The following is a 14,735-nucleotide window of genomic DNA, read 5'->3' on the forward strand; positions in this document are numbered from 1 at the left end:
GGCTCATCGAGTCTGCACCGACCACCCAGGCCCTATCCTTGTAACCCCACATATTTACCCTAGCTAGTCCCCCTCACACTCGGGAGCAAATTAGCATGGCCAATCCACCTAACCCACACATCTTTGGAGTGTGGGAGGAAATCGGAGCACCCAGAGGAAACCCACGCAGACATGGGGAGAACATACAGACTCCACAAAGACAGCTACCTGAGGCTGGAATCAAACCCGGGTGCCTGGCGCTGTGAGGCAGCAGTGTGCCACCGAGCTGCCCGCGTTGCCAGTCAATTTTCATTCAATGTTGCGCAACATAACACTTCAGAGCGAATGATTTGATTTGATTTATTATTGCCACATGTATTGGGATGATGTAGAAGATGCCGGCGTTGGACTGGGGTAAACACCGTAAGAAGCCTCACAACACCAGGTTTAAGTCCAACCAGTTTATTCGATAGTAACTATCAAAGTACTATCAAATGAACTGGTTGGACTTAAATCTGGTGTTGTGAGACATATATTGGGATACAGGGGGAGGTACTGTTTCTTGCACGCTGTACAGATGAAACATAGTGTTCATAGAGTAGATAGGGGAGAAGGAAAGGAGAGGGTGCAGAATATAGTGCTAGCATGAATGCTTAGCACATCCACAACCAGGACAACGCTGTTACTTATAAATGATGGGGGAAAGAATTTGGACTGAAAGGCTGAGTTAAGTGCCATCAGTGTGTGTATGTATATGTATGTGGGGGTGTAGCTGGACGTCATGGTTAGGGGCGTGTCCCCGACGATATCTGCTCCCTCCCCCCTTTTGATTGGCTTGGGGGTGAAACAGACTAGCCGCACTGATTGGCCAGCCTGGTCTGGAGTGTGTAACAAATGTGAGGAGGAGGTGCCTGTGCCTCTGGTCAGTGTCAGGATGTCAGCAGAAGCAGTGTGAGCAATGAAGGGAGGCTGGTAAAATACAAGGGGTGGGTGGGGGGTGCTGTCGAGGCGGGCAGGGCATTAGCAGAGCTGCCCCCTCTGGGAGACAGCAGCATGCTCGCACCCTTACCACCTTCCTCCGCGGGTATCAGCTTGAATGGGAGCCCCGCTTGACTGAATCAGGATCACACCTTCTGGCTTTGAAGATGCTTTGGCTGACTCCCTTTGCACTTTGGACTTCCTTGCTCTGCCTGCTGAAAACGGCTTATTCTAATTACTCGGTGGACCAGTGCAATTGGAAGGGAAGGTAAGAACGTGCCCTGTTTATGTTACCAGCCCCGCTTAAAACCAGTCGACTTTTTATTGTGATGTTTCATTTAACAGCCAGAAAAGTTATATTCAAGTTTCCTACTGATGGCGCCCCCTGCCCTACCTTTCCACGAGCTGCTGTGAAACTTTATCCTCCAGAGTTCGCAGAAACTTTGGAAACAATTTAAAATCATGTGTAATTTTCTTTTGTAAATTTACTTGGTGAGCAATTGAAACGTTTACAAGACTCTCTTCAATCTGTTCTCAATAGAAACGTGAGTGAACCACTCTAAAGGTCCCAATAAAACCTTTTAAAATAGTTTTTTTTCCTCTCGGAAGGTGTTCAGACCAATGTGATAAATGTTATTCTATATAGGAACACATTCACATCTGTATTTAATGCGCTTATTGGGGAGGAAAAATTAGCAACCATTCTATTTGATTTTAATGCCTCGTATTCCCACTTCAACCCTGGCTAAACACTTTGTTATTTCAGTCCTCATTTCAGTTCTTAATCTGAACCTCGCTGGGGTAATAGTTGCTATTGGAATGCCCTCTGGGTTAAGTTTTTTTGTTTTTTTTAGCCCTTAGGGTTTTGCGCTCTGCACGTTTGGAGGGTTGTGTTGCCATCATTGTGAGTTTGCATGCAGCATTTTATTAAAATGCCAGCTCTTTGTTCGACATTGGCGCGCACTCTTGGTGCTCCAATTGTCTCGGGGTGAAGTGCAGTGATGCGCTTGACAAGCGGAATCCCAGTGCAATCTGTCGCATCTCCCCGAGCGTGGGACAGACAGACAGAGAGAGGCACTTTACCCGCTCACTGTGTCTGAGAGTGACTTGTTCTTGCGGGGTGGTGTTGGGGGGAGGAATTAAAACCCCTAGGGTTGGGGAGGCCGATTTAACTAGCACTGTGTTTGGTGCTGGGTGACTTGTGGCACGGTTTTATAATTCTATCTACGTTACAGTGTAGAAGGAGGCCATTTGGCCCATCCAGTCTTGCACTGACAACAATCCCACCCTAAGGCCCTATCCCCACACATAAACCCGCTAATCCCTTTAAAATTAGAAATCCCGGGACACTAAGGGGCAATATACCGTGTCCAATCAACCTAATCCGCACATCTTTGTACTGTGGGAGGAAACCCACGCAGACACGGGGAGAATGTGCAAACCCCACATGGACAGTGACCTGATGCTGGGATTGAAACCGGGTCTCTGGAGCTAACAGTGCTAGCCACTGTGCTGCTGTTCACCCAGCGAGCTGGTATAATGGATGTGGCCAGTGAGTTTATTGCTGATAAAATGTACAGAGGCAGACTTCTGTCCATCAGATGAGCCAACTGTTTTCTAGTCAGTGTTTATTGGCAGATTGATTGATTAATTATAATAAATATATGTAAAGTTCACCATAATTCACATGGACTATGGAACATGGCTGGTGTCAAGTGTGTCCTTGATAGCTATGTGCACGTCTTTATACAACAATTATTCCAACATCCTTGAGCAGATGGATTTGCGGATTGTTTCTAGTGTAGGCTAATGAAGATCTTTGGTACATTCAGTGATATACAAGTTGTAATAGCTTGCAGGAATCTCACCTTCCATATGGAGAAGGCGAGGTTTAATTCTCGAGGCTTTTATGCAGAAGGAGAAAATGTTGTCTCCACTGGCTGGGGGAGGGCGGGGGTGTGCGTGAGTTGATAAGCAAGTAGCACAGATATTGGTTAATTTGATTTATTATTGTCACGTGTATTGGGATACAGTGACAAGTATTGGTTCGTGTGCACTAGACAGACAAAGCATGCTGTTTATAGATTACATAGAGGAGAAGGAAAGGAGAGGTCGCAGAACGTAATGTTACACTCATAGCTAGGATGTGTAGAAAGATCAGCTTAATATGTTAAGTCCATTCAAAAGCAGGGAAGAAGCTGTTCTTGTGTCGGTTGGTATGTGACCTCTGACTTTTGTATCTTTTTCCTGACGGTAAAGTAGGGGGGGATACTGAATGTGTGCATGGGTGATGATAGGGACTGCCGCTGGAAAAATGGTGCGAGTAGGTTCAGTAACAAAAAGGGAATTGGATATCTTGTGCAATGGGGGAAATAAGGATTTTGGGGATAATTGAATAGCTTTTTCCCCCCAAAGGGCCAGTACAGGTGTGATGGGTCGAAATGCATCCTTCTGTGCTGCATCCTTCAATGAAGTAAATTGTATTGATTTCCTTCCTATGGCCCTAATAGCTATCCAGCACGGTGGCACAGTGGTTAGCGCTGCTGTGTCGCAGCGCCAGGGACCTGGGTTCAATTCCTGACTTGAGTCGCTGTCTGTGTGGGGTCTGCACATTCTCCCCGTGTCTGCGTGGCTTTCCTCCTGGCCCTCAGACGTGTCGGTTAGGTGCATTGGCCGTGCTCGGTGTAGCCAAACAGGCGTCGAAGTGTGGCCACGAGGGGATTTTCACTGTAGCTTCACTGCAGTGTTAATGTAAGCTGACTTGTGACACTAATAAATAAACTTTAAAGACTGTTAAAAGGATGTAGAGGAGCTCTAATTAAATTTTAATTTGAATGGGCTTGTTGTGTTCCCTTGCAGTGGTTTATCCCAGGAACCGGGCAGCGTGGAGCAGATCTTCCTGCACTGTGCCGAAGGGGATGTGGAGTGGCTGTACCCGGTGGGAGCACTGCGCCTCAGCCTGTCTCCCCGGCTCCCCCCGGGGCCGGCCGCCCCAGCCAGCCGGGGGAGCACCGGGGGTCGCATCACGGCGTGCATCAAACCGGCAGAGAGCTTCAGGGGGGCGCAGATCTACCTGGAGAGGGACGGGGAGCTGCAACTGCTGGTCCGGGATCAGCACCAGCCGCTGGAGGACGAGGAGGAGGATGGAGTGGAGCCCAAAGTGCATTGTTTTAGCCGCCTGGCCGGTGACAAAGTCGCTCTGTTCATCCAGTCAACGCTGCACAGGGACATCAGCCGCCGCATTGCTGCATTTAAATATGAACTCCGCGGGGACTGGAGCTCGGGACTGCTGCTCCCTCAACAGATTGAAAGTAAGGAGCCATACTGTGAAGTCCCTGTATCGGATTGTCTACCCTTGGTTATAGTTAGTGATAGAGCCATGTCTACTCCTGGTTACAGCTGGTGTCAGAGCCACATAGGGTCATATAGGATTGTCTGTCCCTGGTTAGAATATCAGAGCCACGTAAGCCACATTTAGAATTGTCTGCCTCTGGGTATAGTTAGTGACAGAGTCATATAGGGTTGTCTACCTCTAATTACAGTTAGTGACACAGTCATTAAATTCTTTATGATTGTCTGCCCTTGGTTACAGTTAGTGTCGGAGCCACATAGAATCACGTAGGATTGTCTGCCTCTGATGGGGGTCATGGAATCCTACAGTGCAGGAGGAGGCCATTCTGCCCATCCATTCTACACCGATCACAATCCCATCCAGGCCCTATCCCCACAATCCCATGCATTTACCCTAGCTAGTCGCCCTGGCACGAAGGGGCAATTTGGCATGGCCAATCTACCTAATCTACACATCAGCCAGCTAGCGAGTGGCAGCACGGTAGCACAGTGGTTAGCACTGATGCTTCACAGCTCCAGGGACCTGGGTTCAGTTCCCAGCTTGGGTCACTGTCTGTGTGGAGTTTGCACGTTCTCCTCGTGTCTGCGTGGGTTTCCTCTGGGTGCGCCGGTTTCCTCCCACAGTCCAAAGATGTGCAGGTTAGATTGATTGGCCATGCTAAATTGCCCCTTAGTGTCCTGAGATGCGTAGATCAGAGGGATTACTGGATAAAATATGTAGGGATATAGGGTCGGGGTGGGATTGTGATTGGAGCAGACTTGATGGGGCAAATGGCCTTTTTCTGCACTGTCAGGTTTCTATGATCTTTGGACTGTGGGAGGAAACTGGAGCACCCAGAGGAAACTTACACAGACACCGGAAGAACGTGCAAACTCTGCACTGATAGTGAGCTGGAAATCGAACCTGGGTCCCTGGCACTGAGGCAGCAATGCTAACCACTGTGCTGCCCGGTGAATGTCCAAATCATGATAGCCCTTCAGCCCATTCTGTCTGTGCCAGCCCATCAATTATCCACCTATTCTAATCTCATTTTCCACCACTTGGTCTGGAACTCTGTGTATGCTCTGGCATTTCAAGTGCTCATCTAAATGCTTCTTAAGTGTTGTGAAGGTTCCCATCTCCTCCAGCCTTTAGGGCAGTGAATCCCAGACTCCCTCCAGACAAAGAAGGTATTTTTTGTTTTCCCCCTCAAAACCCCTGCTGCTTGCCTTCAGTCTCTGCCCCCATCATATTAAGAAGTCTCACAACATCAGGTTAAAGTCCAACAGGTTTATTTGTAGTGGACCCACCTGATGAAGGGACAGCCAGTTCCGAAAGCTAGTGGCGTTTGCTACAAATAAACCTGTTGGACTTTAACCTGGTGTTGTGAGACTTCTTAGTGTGTTTACCCCAGTCCAACGCCAGCATCTCCACATCATGGCCCCCCATCTTACACCAACCATGTTAAAACTGCATTGGAAGCAGTTCAGAGATGGTTCACTCAACTGATAACCTCCTCTTTCCAGGTTTTCTAATGAGGAAAGATTGGTCTGATTCCATTGGCATTTAGCAGAATGAGGTGTGATCTTATTGAAACATTTAAGATCCTGAGGGGACTTGACAGGATGGATGCTAAAAGGATGTTTCCTGTTATGAGAGAGACGAAAACCAGGGGATGGTGTTAATAATAAGGGGTTGGCGATTAAGTATGGCGATGAGGAGAAAATTTCCTCTCAAATTGTTGTGAATTTTTGAAATCCTGATCCCCAGAGAGCAGTGGAAGCAGGGTCGATGAATATTTTTCAGGCAAAGCTCGATAGATACTTGATTAAAATGGGAGTCACAGGTTATCGGGGTAGAGGGAGTGTGGAGTTTGCCATAATTAGATAAGCCATGATCTTATTGAATAGCAGAGCAGGCTTGAGGGACTAAATGGTCTTCTCAGCTCCTAATTCATATGTTTTAAAGTTTGTAGTTTATTAGTCACAAGTAAGGCTTACATTCACACTGCAATGAAGTTACTGTGAAATTTCCCTAGTTTGTAGTCTGCCTTGGGTTGCCAACTTTAATCAAGTCTATTCGTATATTACACTGAGTGTCAGCTAGCTAGTAACATAATAGGAGATAGGAAGAGTTTTTTCAATACATAAGAAGTAAGAGAGAGGCAAAAATAGACATTGGACCACTGGAGAAGTAATAAAAATGGCAGAGGAACTGAATAGTTAGTTTGGAAACCCGAGTGGGATGCCAGAGCTCCAGGAGAATCAGGGGACACAGGTGAGTGTAGTGGCCATCCCTAAGGAGAAGATTCTGGAGAAACTGGTCTGAAGGTGGATAAGTCACCTGGACCAGATGGACTACACCCCAGCGTTCTGTAAGAGATAGCGGAGGAAATTGTGGAGGCGTTGGTGCTGATCTTTCAGGAATCACTGGAGGCAGGGAGGGTCCCAGAGGACTGGAAAGTAGATAATGTAACACTGCTGTTTAAGAAGGGAGGGAGGCAGCAGATGGGAAGTTATAGGCTGGTTAGCAAGATTTGGCAAGATTTTAGAGTCCATTATTGAAGATGAGATCGCTGTGTACTTAGAAGTGCATGATCAAGTAGGACTGAGTCAGCACGGCTTAGTCAAGGGGAGATCATGTCTGACAAATCTGTTCAAGTTCTTTCAGGAGGTAACAGGGAAGTTAGTTAAAGGAGAACCAGTGGACGTGATTTATTTAGATTTCCGAAAGGCCTTTGACAAGGTGCCGCGTAGGATACTGTTAAATAGGTTATGTGCCCATGGTTTAATGGTAAGATCCTGGCATGGATAGAGGATGTAGAAGGCAGAGTGGGGATAAAGGGGTCTTTTTCAGGATGGCAGCAGGTGACTAGTGGTGTGCCTCAGGGGTCAGTGGTGGGACCACAACGTTTCACAACATACATTAACGATTTGGGCCAAGGAACTGAAGGCACTGTTGCTAAGTTTGCAGATGATACAAAGTTATGGAGAGGGACAGGTGGTATTGAGGAAGCAGGAGACTGCAGAATGACTTGGACAAGTTAGGAGGGTGGGCAAAGAAATGGCAGGTGGAAAAGTGAGGTTATGCACTTTGGAAGGAGGATTGGAGGCACAGACTATTTTTTAATTGGGGAAATGCTTAGGCAATCAGAAATACAAAGAGACTTGGGAGTCCTTGTTCAAGATTCTCGTAAGAATAACACGCGGGTTCAGTCGGCAGTTAGGAAAGCAAATGTAATGTTAGCATTCATGTCGAGAGGGCTAGAATACAAGAGTAGGGATGTACTTCTGAGGCTGTATAAGGCTCTGGTCAGACCCCATTTGGAGTATTGTGAGGTGTTTTGGGCCCCGTATCTAAGGAAGAATGTACTGGCTTTGGAAAGGACCCAGAGGAAGTTCACAAGATTGATCCCTGGAATGAAGAGCTTGTCGTATGAGGAACGGTTGAGGATTCTGGGTCTGTACTCTTTGGAGTTTAGAAGGATGAGGGGGATATTATTGAAACTTACAGGATACTGCAAGGCCTGGATAGAGTGGACATGGGGAGGATGTTTCCAGCAGTAGGAAAAACTAGAACCAGAGGGCACAACCTCAGGCTGAAGGGATGATCCTTTAAAACAGAGATGAGGAGGAATTTCTTCAACCAGAGAGTGGTGAATCTGTGGAACTCTTTGCCGCAGAAGGCTGTGGAGGGCAGGTCACTGAGTATCTTTAAGACAGAGATGGATAGGTTCTTGATTGATAAGGGGGTCGGGTTATGGGGATGAGGAAAAAATCAGCCATGATTGAATGTTGGAGCAGACTCGATGTGCCGAGTGGCTTAATTCTGCTCCTATGTCTATGGTCTATTCCTGGAGGTTTCATCGCATCCCAGCCATACCAGAGGGAGATGACACTTATTTGAAAAGTTAAGGAAAGGAAAAATAACCTGCACTATCTCTTGACAAGTAGGTTCCAGTTAATTTTCACTTCTGGTTACCTTTCTCCACCTTCAAGTTTTAACACAATGACATACTCCTATTTGGTCAGCTAGCACATTCATCCTTCTAATTCACTGCCTTGCTACCCCCACTGCGAAGCAATGAGGCTCATTACCCAATTGGATGATGTTTGACTGTCACCCCAAATGGCTTTCTTTTCCCCCATTTTCAATATTTCTGTATCTCAAAGAAAAATGTTTTTTTAAGCACAATTTTTAAGGTCCCGATAATTTTTTTTTATTCCTCTAAAGTAACCCCAGGCCAATACTGGAAGGCTGGCAATCCCTAGTCTGCTCTTAGCTCGCAATCCCTCTACTTGTCAATCACAAAGGGCAGTGAATGAGCAAAGCTGACCAGCTTACCTATCTCTGGATGTTCTGCCTTGTGATGTTATAAAACCACCAACATAGTAGAGGGAACAGTTATTAATCCAACAGTGAGGAGTTAAACACTTGTGTAGAAAAAGAGTTGATGGGATTCTGTATTAGCCCACGAAAAGAAGGTTGGAGTTCAATTCAGTTTCATTCGGGGTACCTTTCTGCCTTGAATTAGTTTTAACACCGTGAAGGAGAGAAGGACTTGTAATTATATAGCACCTTTCATCATGTCTGGACATCCCAAAATGGTTTATGGTTAGTTAGAAAGGCACCCTCAGTTATAATGGACATGACCTGGGAGGATTATAATGGTTGCAAGTAAATAAGTTACCCTTCTGTTCATTCTGCAGAGATTGTGGCACAGTGGGAGTGTCACTGGACTAATAATCGGGATGGGCCACACTAATGATCTGGGGGTGTGGTTTCCAATCCCACCATTGTAGCTGGTGGAATTTAAATTCAATGGAATTGAAAGTTGGGCTTCCACTTTCATCCTCGGTGGGTAGGGGGAGTCAGGAAAATTCTCTCTGCCTCACTCCCCATCCCTATGTTTCCTCGTGCTCCCTAGGATAAACTCTGCCCTTCCACCAGCTCCCTTCATGTTCACTATACCAAGCTACTGTGCTCCCATGCTCATGTACGCCTTCAGACTGTGTTTATGTATGCTTGACGCAGCATCTATTAGAATACTAGAATACCTGCTCCCCAGAGGAAAGCTTGTTTGATTGCTGGCTCAGGCTCTGCTGTCAATTGCACGATGTTTCTTTGTTTACACCAGTTAAGTGGTTTCAAGATTTTGTGCGTTTCTTTTGGTTTTTAAGTCTTTAAAGTGCTGGATGCTTTTTTTAGCTTGTGGTACATATTTATTTTTTTTAAGAAGAGAAATTATCACTGAATTGCTCTTTTAAAAAAATATACTGTAGGGTTTACTAATCCATTGTACACCTTCTAGGATCAATGAAGCTGGAAGTGCTATAGTTTGGCATAAGGAGCATGAGCAGCTGTGGGGGAATGGGGTATAACTTGGTATGGGACATGAGGGGGACCTTTTTAACCTACCTTTCAAAAACTTCTCGTGCAGACTAGGGATCACAACTCCCCTTGAGGGGCTGTGAACTGTGGCTCTTTAAAATCCTGGTCTGACTCCATGGAAATTGTGGAGGAGTCAGAGATGCCTATTCCCACAATCCAGAATGTTTGGCTGCAGGCTTTGGACAGGAATCAGACCACACCCTTTAAAGGCACAATTGAAATTCAGATAGCCCGGGAAGAGGGAGAGGGGGAAAAGGGTCCCTGCGTTAACCAGTCTCAGTGAAACTTTGGGCTCTATTCTCAGCCGTGTGACCGTCATCAAATGTTGGAACCCAGATCAGTCACTGATGTCCTTCAGACCAGGACAGCTGCCAGCCTTTCCCCTCCAGAACCAATGTGGATGACTATTGACTGCTCTTGGGGCAATGAGCAGTGGGCAACAAATGCTGGCATTGCCATAGGTGCCCACACCTATTGAAAGAATAACAGAAGTGGTTGTGAAGTAGCCCATTTCCAGTGAAAACAATGTTTGTGATGTTTGATATGTCTAGCAATGCCCAAAATGGGATAAATATGTTTCACCAGATCTTGCCCCACAGGCTGGAGGGATCACTGACATTATTTTAATTTGATAGAGTCTCACCTAGACTTTTTTTTAAAACAAGTTTGTAGCAATGTTCCTTTTTGTAAACTTGATGATCGCCCAATAGGAGAAATTTCCTAATAGGAGCTATTACAAGGACAGAGTATGACAAAGGCAAGGTAACAAATTATTTTAAAAACCAATTCTTGCTCAGTGGAGAAGGGAAATACGATTGTTTAAGTCTGAGATTGTCAGGTTCCTAATCAGTAGGGTAATCGAGGGTCATGGAGGATAAGGCGGGAAAGTGGAGTTGAGGGTTACCATATCAAATCACTTATGATATCATTGAATGGCAGAGCAGACTTGATGGGCTGAATGCCCTACTTCTGCTCCAAAGCCCTCTCCCTGTAAGAGACCTTCGTAAAGTAAAATTCGAAAGGACAATACTTCAAATTGGCTCAATATGTTTTTTCTGAGAACTTTATCAATTTTAATTCTAGGGTTCAGGCACATCTCTAGGTTATTATCTTGTAGGAACAAGCTACAAATGATCTCAGTGGAGCATCTTAAAATTGTGATTTTAATAGGGTCTTCACTTGTGGGCAGCACGGTGGTTAGCACTGCTGCCTCACAGCGTCAGGGACCCAGGTTCAATTCCGGCCTTGGGTCACTGTCTGTCTGGAGTTTGCGCGTTCTCCCTGTATCTGAGTGGGTTTCCTCCCGGGTGCTCCAGTTTCCTCCTACGGTCCAAAGATGTGTGGGTCAGGTGGGTTGGCCATGTTAAACTAATCCTAGTGTGGGATGATTAGCAGGGTAAATTTAATGGGTTACAGAAATAGGTGGGATTGTGGTTGGTGCAGACTCGATGGGCTGAATGGCCTCCTTCTGCACTGTAGAGATCTGTGATTCATTATGACGATGCTACAAAAAATTTTCTGTTGAATTATTTCATGTCTTTCCAAGCGCAGTATAATGCAAAAACATTCTGTTTGCGACTTTCGATTTTTCACAACCTGCCAATTCTGCTAAGTCCTTTGTATATACAATTGACGAGGCCGAGGGAATGCTGGTAATCCTTTATTTTCCCTATTAGGAGGCTTTGATATTCGGAGGATAAACTTCAAAATCCATTTGGTCAGCGATTTCTGGAACTGGTCACCAAGCGGTCATCATTGGCAACGCTTCAGAAATTAATCTACTGTTTGTCTGTATATATTTCCTGCTATTATTGTCGAAGGAAAATGATTGCAGTGAAGATTTTGTTGTACAGGATTTAATCCTGCGTAGTTTTGCATGATGGCACTGGGGGTGGCATAGTGGTTAGCACTGCTGCCTCACAGTGCCAGGGATTCGGGTTCGGTTCTGGCTTGGGTCACTCTCTGTGGGGAATCTGCATCTTTTTTTCCATGTGTCTGTGTGTTTTACCTCTGGGTGCTCAGGTTTCCTCCTACAGTCCGAAAGACGTGCTGGTTAGGTGCATTGGCCGTGCTAAATTCTCCCTCAGTGTACCCAGACAGGCGCTGGAGTGTGGCGGCTGGGGGATTTTCACAGTAACTTCATTGAAATGTTAATGTAGGCGTACTTGTGACACAAATAAATGGACCTAAGCTTATAAACTTGTAAACTGTAAGTATCTTTCAGTTTAAGTATGGATGTTTTGATCCAGTTTCAGTGTAAAACTGTTTCCTGGTCTGAATGAAACTGTAGAGATCGTGTGGTGTGAGATTATTGCACTGTTGGAAATTCTTCCAGTTTCCACTTTACGTACTGTTCTGAAGCACAGTGGAAGTCTACCTAGCCCATTCACAGCAATAGCCAGGTGTGTCTGAACATCAACTTGAAGATGGGTAGCTTCAAGGTTTTCGTCCTGCCTCAGTTTCCCTCCCCATGATACAGGGACAGAATTTTCCTCCCTTTCCAAAGAACAAGTGCACTGAGTCAAGAGTGTTCTTGTCTTTGTAACCCCAATAGCACCCTTGCGGTGGAACGGACAAAAGCCCAGTATGTTGAGTCCAAGACAGAACTTTGCCTTTTATTGAGATGCATGAAAGATTAAGGATTAGTCCAGTTGTCATGGTGATTGCAAAGTATTTTGTCATGTTGTTTTGTTTAGTTTTTTTAACTGGAACCCGTACATTTTGGGATTTTGTTTGTTTTGGAAGACATAGGTAGAAATCTGAGTTCTGGAACTTGTTGTTATGAAACTTTTCTCTGTGTATTTTTAAAGGCAAAATAGCCACATAACAGCAACTCCAAATTGCTTGAAACTACGTCAGTAATGTGAGTTATGTATAATGAATAATCTGTGTGACACTAATTGTATTTAAAGTGTACAGCATAAAACCTTTTTTAAAAGGCACAGAAAGATTAGTAGAGAAATTTAAAAGAAAACAAATGTGAAATGATTTCTTTGCAATGTCAGAATGTATAGAAGGGGTTTTTTTGCGCTCCTTTCTCGGGGTAAAGACTTATTTCCAAATTGTCAACTCAATGTACAAAGGAAATAGTTCCTCACTATTACTAATTCAATGGAAGATGCGATGCTGAATCTGTCCATTTTTTTTTCACAAAAAGCTTTTATCTAACTAGAATCAGAGGGCTCAACCTCAGGCTAAAGCGACGATCCTTTGAAACAGATGAGGAGGAATTTCTTCAGCCAGAGAGTGGTGAATCTGTTGGAACTCTTTGCCGCAGAAGGCTGTGGAGGCCAGGTCATTGGGTGTCTTTTAAGACAGGTTCTTGTTTAATAGCAGATCAGGGGTCGTGGGGAAAAGGCAGGAGAATGGGGATGAGATAAATATTCGCCATGATTGAGTCTGCTGTGCCATTCAGTGGGCTGAGTGGCCTAATTCTGCTTCTGTCTTATGGTCTTTATATAGCAACATTAACATCCTCACGACCTCCCAGTGTGTTGGATTATTACAAAGAATTTTAATAGCTAAATAACTGGGGAAACCAGTCTACACTTCTAATTCCTTGAACTACTAACATCAGTTGCACAATCAAAATTCTGAAAATTGAAAACGTCATTATTCTTGTTACCCAGCCAGGAGTAATCTACTCGTACTATGTGCTGTACAGATGATCTATTTTAATCTTTGTTTTTGCTGCTTAATAGCTAAATCGCAGTATGTTGAAAACAATTATTTATTTTTATAAGCCTGACTTTGGCACATTGTGCCTATGCTTGACCTTCCCACACTTGCCTTCCTCCTTTTAGTGGCCCAGGCTTAAAATACTTGCAGAAGATGCTTGGGAGAGCTTTCTGAATTGGTTCACGAAGAGCTGATTGCAAGCATAACACGTGTCCCAATTTAGTCCTGTATGCATTCAACAGCGCCTTCTGCTCCCTGCTTCACAGCAATTCCTTTGATCCCATGACTGCACCTCAGCTGCAATCAACCGGGAGATGAGTGGGAAATGTTGAACAGGACAAGATCATTTTGCTCCCTGTGCTCCATTCAGTGAGATGACTATTCTGCAACCTAACCTTGTGTACCCAGCTTTGCCCCACATCTTTGGCTAGTTGTCAATATCCGTTTTAAAATCAACAATTTATCTAGCATCATTTCTTAAAGAGTTCCAGACTTACATCATAGAACCCTACAGCGCAGAAAGAGGCCCTTCAGCCCATCGAGACTGCACCGACCACAATCCCACCCAGGCCCTACCCCCATATCGCGACACATTATACCCGCTAATCCCTCTAACCTACGCATCCCAGGACACATTTTAGGGGCAATTTCAGATGGCCAATCGACCTAACCCGCACATCTTTGGACTGTGGGAGGAAATCGGAGGAAACCCACGCAGACACGAGGAGAACGTGCAAACTCCAGACAGACAGTGACCCCAGCTGGGAATCGAACCCAGGCCCCTGGAGCTGTGAAGCAGCAGTGCCAACCACTTCTACCACCTTTCTTTTGTATAGGTGTTTCCTAATTCCACTCCTGTCGTGAAAGGTCTGACTCTTAATTCTTGCACTGTAGCCCCTAATCCAAGTCTGTCCAACCAGCAAAAATAGTTGGTCTCTATCTATCCTACCTGTTCTCCTTCACATCTTAAATGTTTCAATTAGTTATCTGAATTCCGGGGAATTGAACCCTCGTTTGTGCAGCTGCTTTTGGTAGTTTAACCATCGGAGTCGAGGCATCATTCTTGTAAGTGCATGTTGTACTCTGTTATATAAAATCTCTACAGTGCAGAAGGAGGCCATTCGGCCCATCGAGCCTGGCCAACAGAGCATCTTACCCAGGCCCATCCATCTGTCCTATCCCCATAACCCCGCACATGACTAATCCATCTAACCTACACATCTTGGGACACCTAAGGGGCAATTTTAGCAATGGCTAATCCACCTAACCTGCACATCTTTGGACTGGAGGACACTCACGCAGGATTGTGATGGGGGGAGGGGAGTGCAAAAACTATACAGTCACCCGGAATTGAACCCAGATCCCTGGCGCTGTGTGG

General features: G+C 45.3%; 1 protein-coding gene across 1 annotated transcript in view; it reads left to right on the forward strand.

Moving 5' to 3' along the window:
- Positions 1 to 926: 926 nt before the first annotated feature.
- metrn (meteorin, glial cell differentiation regulator) overlaps positions 927 to 14,735 on the forward strand; it is a 42,512-nt gene continuing 28,703 nt past the window's right edge. Inside the window, exons 1-2 of the mRNA XM_080206300.1 lie at positions 927 to 1,225; positions 3,817 to 4,268. Of these exons, the coding sequence (XP_080062426.1) occupies positions 1,125 to 1,225; positions 3,817 to 4,268 (553 nt within the window). The 5' untranslated portion in view covers positions 927 to 1,124. The remainder of the gene's footprint in view (positions 1,226 to 3,816; positions 4,269 to 14,735) is intronic.

This window comes from Carcharhinus amblyrhynchos, chromosome 18 (assembly GCF_965287045.1).
Source record: "Carcharhinus amblyrhynchos chromosome 18, sCarAmb.v2.hapA, whole genome shotgun sequence".
In the NCBI taxonomy this organism is placed as follows: domain Eukaryota; kingdom Metazoa; phylum Chordata; class Chondrichthyes; order Carcharhiniformes; family Carcharhinidae; genus Carcharhinus; species Carcharhinus amblyrhynchos.